We start from the raw sequence: 17,433 nt of genomic DNA, 5'->3' as shown, positions 1-17,433 counted from the left end.
GTCTGTATATATATTTTCAAATATCAGCCTTCTACTATGTATGGAACACAGGTTACTCTACATTTAATAAAAGGCTATAACATGCTTTTTTATTGGCATGCATTTAGTTAGCGTAAACACGTTCTAAAATGTAAGCTCCCCAGTGACTTGTATATAGGATTCTCTGATATATTTCCGCAAAATATGACGAAATCATTTTATTTTTCTTACAGGGATCATTCATTGATTTCAATATTAGTCTTTTTTCTCAAGTAGTTTTTAAGAAAATGAGTTAAAAACAATCCACAGGTATTTCGTTCACCATTAAATCAAGTTGGTTTGAAATCTTTGTAAATAAAATTATGGTTGATTTAAGAAAAAAATAGAGAAAAAGTGTAAATATACCGAAACAGTTACTGCATTATAGTAAGCATCTCTCCCCGATACGTGTGAACTCAAAGACACCAAATACTGCTCCACTGCATTCAAAAAATCGATTATAATACTATTATTTTAAAATTAACCATTTCATGAATTATCAAATTCTTTTTCCGCACATATTAGTGTGGCTTACCCGGTAGTACTGATTGAGTTTTGTTGAGATGAAGATGATTTAAACCAGTCGTAAAATCTTCCGAATCATAGACTGGCTTTAGTGTGGAAAGTTCCTAATAAAACGGTAAAAAAATTGTAATTTACCAGTCTTTTTGTTATAAAATAAAAGAAAGATATATGAACTCACTCTACATATAAATATAAATGTTGCTTACATTGAATTCATTTGTTATTTCCTTCATTGTTTCTCGATTCGCACTACCACAACAAACATTCAGAAAATCTTCTCGTTTGATTATTCTGCCTTGGCGCCTGAAGAACTCAAACAACGCATGGTGCAGGAAAATGTATTGCTCCTACAAATATATTAGCATTTAAATATTTGTGCTTGAACTGCAAATGAAAATATAACTTATTGTTAACAGAAACAAAAATCGTCCCGTTTAATGTTTGCCCTATTCGTCCTACTCACCGGGAGGCAAATTAAATTTAAGACGGGGCAAATAAAAAACCACAGTATGATTTCTTTAAAAAAAATCTGTAACTGGACGGATTTAAAACGGGACAAAATATTTTCTAACAAAAGGAGAAAAAAATCTGCCTTCAGTATTCAATATGTATTGCATTATGAAGAAAAAAAGTTTTATTTCTGCAGGTAAACACACACACATACACCCTCATCCCCCCCCCCCCCCCCCCCCCCCCGCACACACACACACAATTACAAAAATAGGACACATACAAACGAACACACAAACCACATCCAGAAAGAGATAAAGAGAGAGAGGTTTCAATGATTATCCTGACCATTTTCAACAATAAAAACATACCACATTCTGTATCATTGTCATCCTGTCTCTACGCATGGTCTTGACATACTCTATGACATTGACCTTGCCGTTGTCCTTCCCATACCTTGACAGAACGTCAAGGCCAATAAAGGTACCTGTTCTTCCTACTCCAGCACTGAAAAATTCATGTTATGGATACATATATATTATATCATTTAAACAGATAAGGAACAATGAACAATTAGAAGCCAATTCATGCATGTAACATTAACATTTTTGGAGGAAAACAGACTTAAAAGTACTGCAGATGAATGAATGTCGAATCATAAATCAGCTCACCTAAGTTGTTCTTTGAAAGTTGTTCTTTTTATAAAAGTTGAATTTCAGATTGAAAGAGCAAATGCGGGCTGATGATATTGTATGAACAAGAAAAAAATCTTCTTTTTTAGGAACAAAATACATGTATATTTAATAATGTGAAAAAGTCTACTGTGATAAGTATGGAAACATTTGCAAAGAGGCAGAATCTGCTGAAATTTGTTAAATTTATTTTTTAAAACGCTTCATGAAATATGCCGGCGTGAAGCGTCGTAATTCATAATCTCATGAATCTTCAAAAATAACATTTTTTTCTTAATAATAATAATAATAATAATATAATAATAATAATAATAATAATATTTTTATACTTTCACAATTTAAAATTGTTCCACCTTTTCTTTTTCTCTCTCTATAATTGGTTTCATTAATGCTTCACATCTGCAACCGGGCATGTATCTAATGGGCTCAGAGTTTAGCCATTTTTTTTTTTAGGTTTTTCTAAGAAATTATTTTCATATTTTGTTTTACCTGCAATGCACGAGAATCGGATACTGAGATCGGGTCACCTTGTGTCTAAAGTTTCTGTGAAAAACTACAAGATCTAGTGGATTAGGAGTCCCATGATCTGGCCATCTAGTGTAATGAAACTGCACGACCGTCCTTGACCCAGTTACCTAGGAAGTACATAAGAAATTATGTCAAATACGTTCTTTGTCTAGTAAAATCATTGTCCTCTTTTATATCATGGTAAACAATCTAATATGAAATACGGAGTCGGGCTAAAGTAGACTTTTTCTGCTGATCACTTCCCTTCACTTTTATTTGTGAATAAAATTTTGTGTAAAAAGAAGAGAATCTTCTATAAGACATATACTTTATTTTTACTTTGAAATATGAAGGAAATTAAGACCTGTTTGTTTTACTTAATATAATAATTATATAATTATAATACATTAAAATTAAATTAGACAGGTGCATTAATTTGTACAAATACAATAAAGAGTAAATGAAGGAACGATTTAATTTTTAAAAAATGTAAGAATACAAGTTTATAGCATCACATATAACACATGTACTTACTTCCCTTTTCTTTAAATTCAAAACTCTGATCACGTAATATGCATACACCTTTTCCTCAACCAGAGTAACAGAGAATGGCTCCAATTCTAATGCTTCGTCTTCATTTGACCAATACTGATGACATTTTTTCTGTGAACAAATTGAATTTGATATTTTCTATTTTCGATGGCTCAAAAAATAAATGAAAAATGATAATTAAGATAAGAAAAAAATAGATAATAAACACTGTATAGAAATAAACAAATATTTACATAAATCAACTCTGCAAATTGTTTCATAATTTTGATAAATTATAAAAATGTCAGACTGCAATTTATAACTGAAAAGGGGAAAGAATAAACAGAATGCTTCATTTTATTATACACCTAATGTGTATCGCTCAATTTTACTGATGATTTTATGCAATCACGTGACGTCGTTATCCGACTTTCAGGATCACCATACGGTGGTTTTCTGAATCCATATCACCACTTTCAGAAACTGAAGACGTAGTACGCAGAAATATAACGTTATTTTTCTTGCGCGTTAAAAAGTCCCTTGTTATTATGCTTTGTTTAATGGATTAATATTATATAATTAATGTCTACAGGTTAATTTCAATATATTTAACTAGTTATAAGATGGTATATAATAAATTTAATATCATAACAGTAACTTGATCCGAAGGGTTGTATCACGTTGAATTGACAGGCGCGGATCATCAGATCAAACTTGAAGCTAAAGGCCCTGTCACACCAACTGCGTTCACACGGAGTCTTTACGGCGTTGTTAAATTTTTAAAATCGCCGTGGAATCGCAGGAAAATTGCACAAATTTCTGTTAAATTTTCACAATATGAAGATCTCACGGCGTCCCTACGATGACGGACGCGATTCTACGGCGATCCCACGGCGTTCTACTGCGTTCCCACGGAGATCTCTCGGCGATTGACTGCGCTTCCGCGGAGTTTCCACGGCGCGTTAGGAGTTTTCACCTCGTGTTCACGGCGTTCTCACTGCGCTGGCTGCGTTCACAATACGTTCACAATGCGCTCTATACTTATTGATATATATTCAGAAGGAATGTGACACATTTTTGTTTAAAAATTCAAGTTACACGATGGAAAGACTTCTAATCATGCCAAGAAATATTCTTAATAATTAAAAATGTTCTATATTTAAATAATTTAGTACTAAATTATTAATAGTTTTATGATTAAACTCCTTTTTTTTCAATTTCATCGGTTCAGTTGTGTTGTTAGATTTTCTTTATTTTATTTAGAATGTAAAAAAAATAAACACACCGAAAAGTTTTCTACAAAATTTAAGTGAAACAACAGAACAAGTTCTGGCGTTATTTTCTCTTCCATTTTTTTTCCAGTGCAACAAATACGTTGGAATTATTGCTGATCAAATATGATCCCATTGCTCTTGTTTTGTGAGCTGGCTGACAACGTTCTAACAACGCCGTGAAAGCGCATTTTGATCGCCAACGGACGCTGTAGAAACGCCGTTGGAGCGCAATGATCGCAGTGACAACTCCGTGCTGTCGCCGTGTAATCGCAGTCGAAAAATCACAAGACGATAAATCTCATTAGAAGCGCCGTAATAACGCGATAAAAACGCAGTGACATCTCCAAGGACTCCGCGACATCTCCGTGAGGTCTCCGTGGAAGCGCAGTCTGCTATCACTGCGTTCGTGCCGCGATCATGTGCGTCTTCACGGCGTTTATACGGAGCTACCACTACGTTGTTGGAGATCTCACCGCGCTGCTACTGCGATCATACTACGTTTCCACTGCGTTCTTGTCAGACCGCGATCACACGGCGCGTACTTTGTGCATGCCCAAAGTGATCGCCGTCCCCTGGCGTTCTAGGAGACCCTCCGCGACCCTACGGCGTTCAGTGGAGATCTCGCCGCGTTGTCACGGCGCTGTAGGAGACTCTACTGCGATCACCTTGGCGTTTTGCATTTTTTGAGGACGCCGTGCAGTCGCCGTGAGGACGCAGCCCCGGTGTGACAGGGTTTTAAGCGTCTCATTTAATCTGATGATCAGCGCCTGTCAATTCGACGTGATATGACCCTTCGGAGCAAGCTACTGTTATATTAATATATGTATATTTTTTTTCTGATTCATTCATAAAAAAGGGAATTTAAAAATCAAACCTTTGGTCCCTCAATAAGATTCGTCAGCATGACAATGTATTCAATATTCTCTTGCCATATCATTCTCCAATGGTCTATCAAAGTCTTTTCTTTCGGTCCTGTTTGTACATTAGTCAAATCAAAGTTATAAATAAATACAGAAATGGTTTCCTGATGAAATATACACACTGTGAGATTTATATAAGATACATTAAAATAAATATGCAGTCGTTTGAATAATCAAAAAATTTCCCCCTTTAGAACATCTTATTGGGACATTGATTTCTAAATTTTACTGAACACGAGTTTTAGTCTTCTAAATGCCTGATTAATGTAGACAATTTGCTTGAGAACTTAAGCGTTTAAATGATAAAGATTGACTATTATCTGACCTTGACTTGCAATGTATTCAAGTTTTCGGTCCAAATTCTGAAATAAATTCGAAAACATGTATTTTTTATGCATATTGAATTTAAAGTGCCTTGTATATATGTATAATTATAAAGACCGATAGAGCGGAGATTATTATTTTAAATTACAATACGATTCTGTATGTGAAATGGAGAAAGCAATGTCAAGTCTTTCCTGATTAATCATACTAAGTATACGTGATAAACGTAAATGGTTATTACTTTGAGTCTTTTTTTTTCAAATTTCAGGTCAACTATCAACAATTATCAGTACTTACTTGTATGTAATTTGCATTTATATAATCAGACGTAAAACCATCTTCTAAAGATAATTTGACTCTAGAATGGTCATCTGAAATATTATAAAAATATTATCAAATTTACATGTATTAAATTATAACAAATTTTAAAATTTTCTTCGCTCATTGTACATGTATTTATTAATGGATAACCTTATATTTATTCTTATGAATGTAACATCAGAAGTTCTTTTGAAAATTAACAATTGGACATGAAACCATTTTTTTCATTTAAGGAGGCTTGAAGTCAACAAATTAATAACAAATTAACCACAAGGTACAAGTTAAATTTTTAGATATTATATCTTTAGCTGTCAAGTATCATTTGACTAAAAAAAATTCATACATATTAGTTTTAAAGTTTGATAATTTTTGTATATCTTGATATGGAGCTCTTGTTCTACAGGAAATCGAAATAGTCTAAAAATGGCCACGACCACCCAGCTCCTTCAAAACAGAAAGTCTCTTACAAGGAAAGGTTGATTTATATCTATTTTTGGATTTATTCTCTTCCAGTCTACCAACTCTGCAGCTAAATGCTTCTCCTTGAGGAAGACTCTGATAAATAAAAATAAAATCAATGTTCCTACATTAAAATGATTTTTTTAAGACAAAATAAAATATATTTCCCTCTTTTAAACATTTTCTTTCCAAACTTTATTATTTATCTAACTAATACGACCTTAAATTCCTCCATGAAACTTTTATTCTGACTTGCTTTGTTGTCTTTGATCACACGTAATAGGTCAGTTACGACATTATCCTTAACAACTGAATTATTCTTAAATACAGATACATCTGGAATTTTTACTTCCGGGTCGTCAACTTCCGGTTCATGTGTTTGATCCCCAAGTGCTACGATAAGGATAGATAATAAACAATCTAATTAAAATTAGATGTTTGATCTGCTTGTATACTCGCTACACTAACATCTAACAACATCCCATTGAGGGACGTGTCAGAGTTCAAACTTTATCAATCAATCAAATCGTTGCCTGCAAAATCATCGTATATTGTTGAAGCGAAGAAGTCTAGAGTTGTTCCGAATTTGACCTCTGACGTGACCCTTTATGGAATGTTGTTAGATGTAACGAGTATACGAGCGAATCAAATAATTATTTTAATTAAACTGGATAATTAAAGATCAGTTCATTAGCCAGACATTCTTTGTTTGACATAAAATAACAATTTCAATTAAATTCATGATTAGAATTCTTTTCAAAATGTTTTTATGTAAATTACATTTGTATGAGCTCAGTAAATCAATTTACTAGTCTTATTTTCCTTATTTGTTGTAAACAAAAGAAAGTCATGGTCAACATGTACATTTTTGACACAAGCTACTTTGTTGCATTTCTAATTCATAAATAAGATTTAAGACTTAAATATAGAGAATTTCTGAATGATTAAATCCTGCACCTTTTAAATCTCTCTTTGAAACTTTGACATCAACAATGCTTGAAGACTTCGATTTCTTTTTTCTTCTCAACCTTGAATTAAATATAATGACACATTATAATAAAGTTTTCTACATGCTACTTTATGCACAAAAAGAGACGTCGACTATGTGCTTGTCCTAACCCTTTGCTCATTGCTGTTCTTTGATATAGTATTCAATTGAAAAAAAATGTTTTATGGAGCACATATCGTAAAATGACAAGCTCGAAGCATATTAACGAAATAATCCTTTTAATACATAATGAAGCTACCGTATTGTAATCATTTTTGTATAGAAACAAAAACTTACCAATTTAATGTTTTTGGTAAGGTAAAATGTTTTTAAATGGAAATCTTATCAATATGGTTGTACATGTATTTCAGAAAATCAGATAAAGAAGCATGCTGAAAAAAAACCAAGAATGACTATTGTTCACTTGGTAATTGAGAATCATACGAGTAATTCAAATATTAACTTTGCCATTAAAACAATGACTCAGTGCAATAATACAGTGCAAGAACTCGTAGACATGAAATAATGATTTTGTTGTTTCTTATAATGAAACAACATCAGTCAACGTCTTTCATCATCAAAGAACATAGGTATGAAGTTGAAAAACTAAAAATGCTAACGGTGCAGTCAATAACCTTTATAAATGTTGTTGTAATTTGTAATGGTGATTGCAAGTTAATGTTCCTGATACGTATGATTTTTTTTCACACATACCTGTAAACAGCGGTTGCACCAAAAAGCACAAATATTAGAAGCAGGAATGCTCCGATGCCAACTCCAATATATGGCGCATTATTTGTTTCTTCATTTGACTGGGTTATTAAATGATACTCTAGGATTAGTAAGAAATACATTGTGACATATCTAGACGTGCATGAATGCAGGATGCTTTATTTAAAGAAAATCAAATATCAGAATACAAAAATAAAAAGGAAAAGAATTATAGACCTTATATGGTACCATCATTTAGTTAACAGAAATATTATGATTTCAAAATAAATGTAAGGAGGTAAGCAAAAACATTTCTTTTTTTCCTAAATTTGTGAAAATTTAACATTTCTAAAACCAATAAATATGAAAAGAATCCCTCCTTTAGTAAAAGTATGCATTGTTAATTTTCTATTTTCATATTGACTTTCAAAACAAGTGTACTTTGTGAAATGTTTAGATAACCTAACATTATTTACTTACTTTTAATTGTTATTACATATACTGATTTTAAGTCATGTAAAAATGGACAATGTCGTCTTTCTTAAATGATTTACCACATACCTGAATTGCATTTTGGGTAAACGAAGTTTTCGACACACCCCAATGAACACGTGCCATTGTTTGCAAAGCAAGTGTTATTTATGCAGCCTTCGCCACAAGATTGTTCACAATTTTCTCCATAATGGAAGGCATCACAAGCTTAAATATTTCAAAGAAAAACAGTACAACTAGGGCTTTTTTTTAACATTCTATGTTAAAAAGTTTACGTTATAACATTTCGATAAAATGTTATACAATTATTTAATATTCTACCTAGGTAATAATCATAACTGTTGTCTCAGAAAGAAAATGAAAAAAAATCGCATTTATATGCAAAGACATATAACGTATACTGTTAGCATGAATATATAACAGGGCTGATAAACTGCTTACAAAAGAGAATTACGTTATAGTATGATATTTAGAAAAACTTCTTCAAATAAAACGTAGTGTTACTCATGTCATTGATTTCTGAAACATATTTTTAAAATTTATCATTTCAGATCGAGAATATTACAGCACAAGTGTAAAACAAATTTCGTTTAGAATGAAAGAGATTCAGAACAATAAAATTAAATATTCACAAATGTTTCCTTCAAGACATTATCAGAGAAAATGTATATCTAAAACAAACCTCCACATTTTTCTCCATCAAAATTTCCTTTGCAGCCATTCACACAACTACCATTTTTCAGATCACAGACGTCATTTGCACAATTTTTACTGCATGTCAAATTACAATAAATACCCCATGATCCATTTTTACACCCATGGTCACAACTACCAGTAGTTCTATTACATATACCGCCATTGCAATGTTCTGGACAGGAACTATTACAGTTCTCTCCCCAAAGATGTGCATTACATTCATCACAATATCCGGTCGTCCCACATTCTCCATTACAATTGATGCTACAACCTATGGCGTATAAATTCCTTAATAGATAATGCAATGCATACTCATTTGTACGTTTGATTGTTGCTTCATGCATATGTCAATTGAAGAAAATATCTTTAAAATTCATTCTTACCAAATATCTCGATTTCACAGATTTCAAGAATTGGTCCTTTTGAATGTGTGTCATTACCAAAATAATCATTCTGTACAATGACATATCTCGCAACGGATGGACAAGTTATATTGATTATGCTTGGAGGTAATTCGGGGATCGTTGTATTGTCTTGGTAACATGTGATCCTCTCAGTTGTTGTTGACCCATTAATAGAAGAATTGGACACATCAAGGTAAAAATATCGAAAGCGATATGGCCTCCAATAACCTTCTCCTAAAATTGAAAAAAAACCTGTTTTATTTTAGAGCTACATGTATGTGTACTGCCGTACGCGTGTTTTCACCCGCAGGAAAAGGTAAAAAAAGCAAAATATATATAGAAAAAAAATACGGCCATTTGTATTTTGGGTGTGAAATTAGGATAGATGCATTCTCTTATAAATAATGTTTTCATGTTCGTCAACTTTTTTAAAACCAAATTGGAAATATTTTATAAATATCTATTCATGTACAAAAACGAAATTTTTCACCGGTGAAATTTTGGAATTAGACCTTAACCAACTCACAGTGAATCGATTAGCTATATATCGATCGAAGTTTTAACTGTAGCTTTTCGAAGTATTTTTACTATGGATATTAAATTGCTCTAATTTATGTTCATCAATTTATATTATCATACATTTTTGAACATAAATTGATACGTAAATAGTATGAGAGTTATTAAAAAATATACATAGACTATGTTTCTCCTCATATTATTTTTAGAAGAATATTAAAGATCAACCCATTTTCATACATGTATGTGAAAAAAAATTAGTATGTCAATACGTGAGTTCTATTTGGTTAAATGGAATTTGTGTTTGCAAAAATTTAAAAGCAACATGTTTTGTCACAGGGAGTAAGGTAAGCAACATTGAACAGGCATTCTCAATTTATAGTACCAATTCGATCTTGGGAAAAGTCAAAAAATTTAGTGAACTGAAATTAACACTTTTATACGTCATTCGAAACATGAAAGTGTATAGTTATTAAAAATCGCAATTTGATTTACATACTTCATGCTGTGTTTTGTTGGCCTCCTTCGAAATTAAAACGGTTGGAGAGCTAATTTTACACCAAGACATTTACGTGATGTTGAAAAGCCATATTTGGAAACGAAAGAATTTTTTTAAAATACAAAATCAATATAATACACATCAAATTTTGTTAACTATAAACATTTATGAAACCGTTGAAGCACATTTGTAAAAGGGGTGTAGAATCTTGAATTCAATTATTAGTAAAAATAGAACGGATATAATTTTCATTTAAATGAAATTATTTTCTTTTTATTTTAACAAGTTTTATCACATCCGATGATAAGCTTAATAATGACAATATTCCCTAAAATGCTACATTAATTGATTCCTTATTAATCTGCTCAGAGAAACGCACATTATTTAGAATATAAGAAGGTTAAATATTTCGCCATTACCTGATTACGAAGTGTTTGTTAAATATCACGTAAATATCACACATAGATATCACACAAAAATAAAGGTATTTTCGGGGAAAAAATGATTATATTATTTCAAATTATTGATTTTTATGAATTTTCTTATCTATATATACACCTTTACAAAGGTTTGAATTGAAAATTCAAGTTATGATTTATCTATAGAGGACTCATGTAATTCATAACCCCCCCTCCAGCATTTAATCTGTTGATTATTTCAAAGGCAGCCACGTAGCATCGTTTTTAAAGTGGATGGGGGGGGGGCAGCCAGATATTTTTTTTTACTTACCTGGAAAGTTGACAAGGCAAAAAAAGGGGGGGGGGTGTGAGAAAACTTGCACAAAGTCGAAAATCCTAGAGGGGGAGGGGAGGCGAACTTTTTTCTATGCCAACTACTTTCAGTACCAATTATTACACTACATTTTCCGTACTTCACAATTAGTGGGGGTGGGGGCTATTAGCCTTTCACTGAACATTTACTATAGTTGAAGTAAGGTTAGAGAAAAAAGTGGGGGGGGGGGCTGCCCCTCCCCCTCTGTTGCTACATGTCTGAAATGTTTAATTGTTTGTGAAAACTTTATCGTCAAATCTCAAAAATTAAACAAAGATTGCCCATCACCCTTAAAAGGTTTGTCAATAAGTAAGTTGCATATCACATGTGCTCTATAGAGCAATATACATTCTATGTTCATATAACGTAAATTGAATTTTCAGTACCATTAAAGCATGGACGCATACGTTATATGTCTAAGCAACAATTCCAATGGGAAAATCAGGTGCACAATTTTATACATGTTAATTTTTGTATTTCTTGCAAAGCAACAAAAATGGAAATGGATTCAATTTTAACCAGTTTCTTGACACCCAACACCCTCTTTTTTACCCGATGTAGAACCCCCCCTCCCCCCCCGCACTGCATGCAACGCAGCGCCTATTTTCTGGAATTATATTTCCTACAAAAATGATTTTTTTTCCTTCAAAATGTTAAGCTTGGTATACAATTCAAGTGTGTATAACCATTTATTTAAGTTGACAATACACTATCATTTCAAACAAACAGCAAAATACAGACTTGAAGAAAGTTTTGTTTCAGATTTACGTTCCGAATGATAACGTGCATTACACTTGAAACTATGCAATATTAACCAATTGCTCAAAATGGAAGGATCAGTCATTAAACCACAATTCTACTTGTGAATAATATTATGTCAATTCAATTTTCAAATCACACAGATGCACAAGATATTGAGTAAAAAATGTTCACCTTTGCATGTGCACTTCAATTTGCATTTCTGCACTCTTGTTACAGAAAAAAAAAATGACATTTTAAGAAACAGTGTATATTTCTTCATGTTCTTAATATTTACATCATAAAAGTTAAACTCGCAAATCTGTTCAAACAGCTTTGGAAATTAATACTTATTTACTTTAAAACATGGTAACGTAAATATCGGTAACGTAAATATCTTTCTGAGATTTATCGTAACTTTTAATGCCATTGTTCAATTATTCCACTGTTAATTAAAGGCATATTCTAGTGCTTGACTGTAAGGCAATTTGACCCATAGGGAACAGTGTAGTTCTCTTACTTAATTTGTGAATAAATACTAACACGTAAATATCGTTGAATTTCTTAACCATTGGACTTATAAGAAAAGGGGGGCTATTGTTCATAAATACAGATAAAGAGTGTCCTTTTTACCATTCCATGCAATAGAAAGGGTGTTCATGATGTTAAAAAGTTACAACTTAGTTCTATTGAGTCAGTTCATCAATCCTTCCAGTCCTTTTGAATTTCCAAATAGAAAAGTAATAATTCTGCGGTGACATCAAAATTTGATAAATATATTAAAACTTTTAAAAATTTGTGACACGCATATGTGTGAAGGGTGTGATATTCAGAAAATATAACGCAAATGTAGGACAATCTTACTAAGAAAAAGATATGTAAATGATTTAAAACTTCTATTTGGTTTAAAATAAAAACTACACGATGATCGGCGACAGTAACGTAAATATCGATTTCTGCTATAAAATGTGATTTTCTCCTAAGACAGTCATTCAAACTACAACAAACAATTGTTGCATTTTAATCAACAACCAACAATGGTTCATATGAGTGGCAGAAAATAAAATTTATTTGAAATATTATATTACTTAAAACGCGGTACATTATTTAAAGCGAAATGAGACTATAAATTGAGAATGCGTGTGTAACGTCAAATAACAATGTGAAGAAAGTTTCTCAAAATTACTCTTCTTTTCATTTTATACATGGTTTGAGGTGACTGCTCCGTTTATTAAATCATATCAATAATATTGACACCTAATTTGCTAATACTTGTTCGAGTAGGGTAAATTTAATTAAGCAATGAATCATTATCTGTTGAAAGGAGTAGTCTCATAACTGCATCGGTGTGTGCCAACAAATTTTCATAACGCGCGTTATGAAAATTTTTGGCACACACGGTTGCAGTTATGAGACTAGATCTTTCAAAAAATAATGAAACATTACTTATATTTACAATTTTGAACTTTCTACCTTAACTGCAAATGTGATTTCTATTCAATTACATATGTATTATCGTTCGTGTTAGCTTCAGTTAATGGATCAGCCAACGTAACAGTTTCTGGTCAATTTGAGCGTGATTTTTGGATTTTCGCTTTTGATCTTGCAATTCCATTGCGAACAACGATTATGACGTTAAACTAAAACGCATGCTGTAACCTCTTGGCACCCTGTCTGTGTTATGGTGTTTTGAATGCAATAGATTTCCATTTACTTTATGCGCAAAAAACATATGTAATAAATGTAAATATTTATCAATGTTTTCAAATTCTTTCCCGCGTATCCCTGCTTTCTCTTGTTCCGCAACAGTTACGTGCACATCGCATTTCATGACGTCACTATCTCTTTTGATAAGATTTTACACTATAATCCGTTATTTTTCGGAGTCCGTCCCCGTCTGATTCAAAATCTCTACCACGCAAAAATTGTCTGATATGATATATACAATGCACGACTTTTTCTTCAAAAAAGTTTATTTAGAGGTTTCCGAATGCAAAACATTTTTTTGTAACTCGCTACCCCATGCCGTCATTGTTTTTTACTCTTTTTAATCAAGTCAATCGTTAGAAACAGATATATTTTAAATGCATTTAACTACCTTTTAGATTCTGATGAAATAGATCAGTGATAAATATAAAGATTTGAATCTTATTAAATGTAAGCGCAAATCACTTGTATTTAAAGTATTGCTATATACCTTATAAAGTTTATAATTAGCAAATAACTCAAGTTTGATCCTGCTCAGTGATCCCATTTTTGCCATCTTAAATATCTGATACTTTTTATAAAAATGGAGACATAATCCAATTTTTTAATCAAATCATTTGAATCTGTTATTTAAATGTGTGTCCAAATTTTATTGCAATATGACATTAAAAAAAAAAAGTTATGACAAAAGTCTACAAATTTTTGCATGACCCACGTACTTTTTTTCCGAAATACATAATCATGGTCGAATTTTAACAGTAATAATCTTTGGTTTTAACATTTCTTAAATCTCTTAGTTAACCATAGAAATAAATATATTAAGTTTAAAAATAACTATAGGAAACTGTAGTAAATTCTTTTAATTATTTGCAAGAATTTGACCTCAAAATCAATAAAAGCATTAAATCTACCTGAAATTCCTATTTAAAATCTCAATGTCAAATGTTTCGTTTGGAAATAAAAATATTTCAAACAGACAGATTTTATTTATTTCTTACGTTGGCTTTTGATTCCATGTGCTTTTAAAAGAAGCCTCTTTCAAACCCACTAGAAAAAATGATACAAAATGTCATCTAAAAAGTATAGTTAACATATGTTTGAATGATATAGCTGAGAGAGATTCAAATATTCCCTGTAAAAATACATTTAACGTTTATTCCATCTTTAAACAAATTAAATTTTAATAATCTGATAGTGATGCAATGAATTTATTTTATTTCATCATCTGTTGAAAGGGTTCAAACCGCAAACCTTAACTTTCTTCAGCATTTGTCATTTATGAACATGCTTATATACGTATAGGTCAACCATAGCTATTTCAAAATTTAAAGAAATATATATAAAATTGTCGTTAAATTAAAATTTTAAATAAACCCACTTTTTTTTGTTTGAGAGTGCCTAAATTGAATCTCGGAAAATAGATGTCTCATGCCCTAATCATTATATACCGAAAAAAAAACCACATAATACTTTATACAAACCCGGAAACTATAGTTGTTTGGTAATACCATACACTTCTGTATTGCACTGAAGAACGGAAATATGACTTTTTTCAAAAATTAGAATTAAGTGTAAAGATAACTCCTCACTTATCCTTGAGATTTCATTTTTTCTTCGGCCAGGTAAAAGAAACTTTAAATAGGGTCAAATTGTTTTATCATACTTTCATGTTAAATACTATAATCTGATTGGTTTAGACGCAGTTAACAATCCCTTCGATTACCCTGAGCCTTAGCAACACACGTGACAACGGGTAACACAACGGTAATGCCACATGCGTGGAAATTATGCGCGTACGGTTCACCGTAGAATTCTCAAAACGTCAGTTGCGCGTTTGAAAGAACCGGAATTAACGTGACGTCAATAAAAGCTTGCGTCCGATATAGCTTACTTGAAAACAACAAACGACAGACGATACATGCTTGCGAGTGTAAGAAACATGCTTGCGAGACAGAAATAACGAAACTTTATATGATAAATGACTCTAATTCGAGTATCAATCAAACAAGGAGATTAAGTGAACCGGTGAGTGTGAAAGCTTTCTATACATGAACGTAAAGACGATCGACGGTTTTTTTTAGCTGACGTCCTAAATCAATAAGACATTCAGTATAATAAAATAAATGGTGCCTGTTTTGGAGGATAACATTTGAAATTGACACCCCTCGGAAAACCATTGTCAACCTCCGCTGACGCGTCGGTTGACAATTGTTTTCCTTGGGGTGTCAATTTCAAATGTTACCCTCCAAAACAGGCACCATTTATATATTAACGCACAAGCTAGGGCTGTCTTTCAGCACATAGTTGGAGTGACATGCACGACCACAGTAATCATACAATCATACAAATCCACATAACAAATCCCGTGAATTGTACTTCCTTATAATGTATGCAGTTGCAGTTAGTAGTTTGGCCCTTGCTTCCTCTCACTGATCTCTTAAATCACGTTCCCAGTATTTGATGTCACATGCAGACATTTCATACTACATAGAGAACATTTTAAAATGTAAATATCATCATGGTGTTATTGTTTATGCTCAACTTTAATTAATGATACACAACGGACCACAGGATTGTAGAAATAGTAGTAGTAATGCTAGTGGCGGCGGTGGTAGTAATGGAAGAAGAATAAGAAATAGAGGTAGTAACAGTTGTAGTACTAGCAGATTACTGCTTGCAAAAGCAAACGTTCTCGTCTTTAATTCTATTGATTTTATATAATATTACCTTCATCTCTGTAAACTATCCTTATGGTTTTAAGACTAAAAGGTTCTCCTAAATCAACTTGAAACCAAGCTTCCGATTTGTTAACAGCTGTGTGGGCACAAGAATTTTCCTTTTGTGTTTTGTTCCCGTCTATTCCATATTTAGCAGTTTGATTTCTATAGTCCGAACTCTGTGACACGGATGTCGCATTTCTTCGACTTAAGTTTTCTGTCAAGAAATCATATATTATTCAAATTGTGTACTTAGTCAATTGTTTCCTTCTCTGTCTCTCTCTCTCTGTCTCTCTCTCTGTCTCTCTCTCTCTCTCTCTCTCTTACAAAACTGTTGTTATTGTGTCCTTCATGACATGTTTTCTAGCCTTTAAAAACGCAGTCATTAATGATAATGGTAACAATAATCTTTAGTAAAAATTCATTGAAACAAAAGAATCAGGTGCAGAGCAAACAAAGAAAACTAAAGTGCCATAGACGAGAAAATATCAACGCCATTTTTATAAATTCATGCAGAGAGTGTAAATGATCGAAGAATGAATGTTGATCTAAAAGAGAAAGAGTCTCTAGTCTATGTTCTGGTCAGGCATATTTAAAATAAATTAAATCATTCAACTTGCATATCCTAATAGATCGTATTGCTCTTTGAATAAAAACGATGTATGAATATAAAAGTTTTGTTTGCAATTGAAATTGAGTATAACGTTCTGATTTTGTTTCTACGACCGCCGAAACATGGCTGACAAATTGCCGACTCGGCGTTAAACAATATTCAATCAATCAATCAATCAATCTACAAAAGGACCATTTTTTTATATTAATGAATAAATTATGAATAATTCATAAAACCAAATGAATTAAAAAAAATTAATTTACACAAAAATCTTAGATAAAGCAAACATTTTTGGATTGTAAATTTACTTTGTTTTATTCGCACTCCAGTAATATCCATAAAACAAATGTGATACATTAGTATATTATCCAATTTTATATATAGATTCATTTATCTAATTGATGGTTTTGTATTTACTATAATAACGTAACACACTTGATTGTCCAGAAAGTGCGGGATGGAAACAATAGCTGTATTGTTTAACTTAATGGACAGTGTCAGGTAAAGTTAGATTTAAATGATAGCTCACTTGATTAATGACCATGTAAAGCTTCCTGAAT

General features: G+C 32.0%; 2 protein-coding genes across 2 annotated transcripts; both read right to left on the bottom strand.

Moving 5' to 3' along the window:
- Window positions 1-301: 301 nt before the first annotated feature.
- On the bottom strand, window positions 302-5,069 carry LOC134259684 (receptor-type tyrosine-protein phosphatase mu-like; the record flags this gene model as incomplete). The annotated part of the gene is made up of 7 exons (XM_062742279.1): window positions 302-458; window positions 554-647; window positions 750-890; window positions 1,365-1,500; window positions 2,175-2,320; window positions 2,727-2,855; window positions 4,872-5,069. Coding segments are annotated over 7 exons (963 nt in total), but the record flags the coding sequence as incomplete, so codon positions are not given.
- Window positions 5,070-5,204: 135 nt separating this feature from the next.
- On the bottom strand, window positions 5,205-16,477 carry LOC134259682 (uncharacterized; the record flags this gene model as incomplete). Its single annotated transcript, XM_062742278.1, has 10 exons — window positions 5,205-5,279; window positions 5,539-5,612; window positions 6,030-6,117; window positions 6,242-6,414; window positions 6,979-7,049; window positions 7,724-7,841; window positions 8,282-8,419; window positions 8,895-9,179; window positions 9,292-9,546; window positions 16,271-16,477. Coding segments are annotated over 10 exons (1,484 nt in total), but the record flags the coding sequence as incomplete, so codon positions are not given.
- Between the last annotated feature and the right edge of the window lie 956 nt (window positions 16,478-17,433).

Source organism: Saccostrea cucullata, unplaced genomic scaffold (genome assembly GCF_032062105.1).
Source record: "Saccostrea cucullata isolate Sc308-1 unplaced genomic scaffold, CSIRO_AGI_Scuc_v1 ctg12710, whole genome shotgun sequence".
In the NCBI taxonomy this organism is placed as follows: Eukaryota; Metazoa; Mollusca; class Bivalvia; order Ostreida; family Ostreidae; genus Saccostrea; species Saccostrea cuccullata.
The sequence above is the reverse complement of the archived record's forward strand: the minus strand, read 5'-3'. Positions and strand labels throughout refer to the sequence as shown.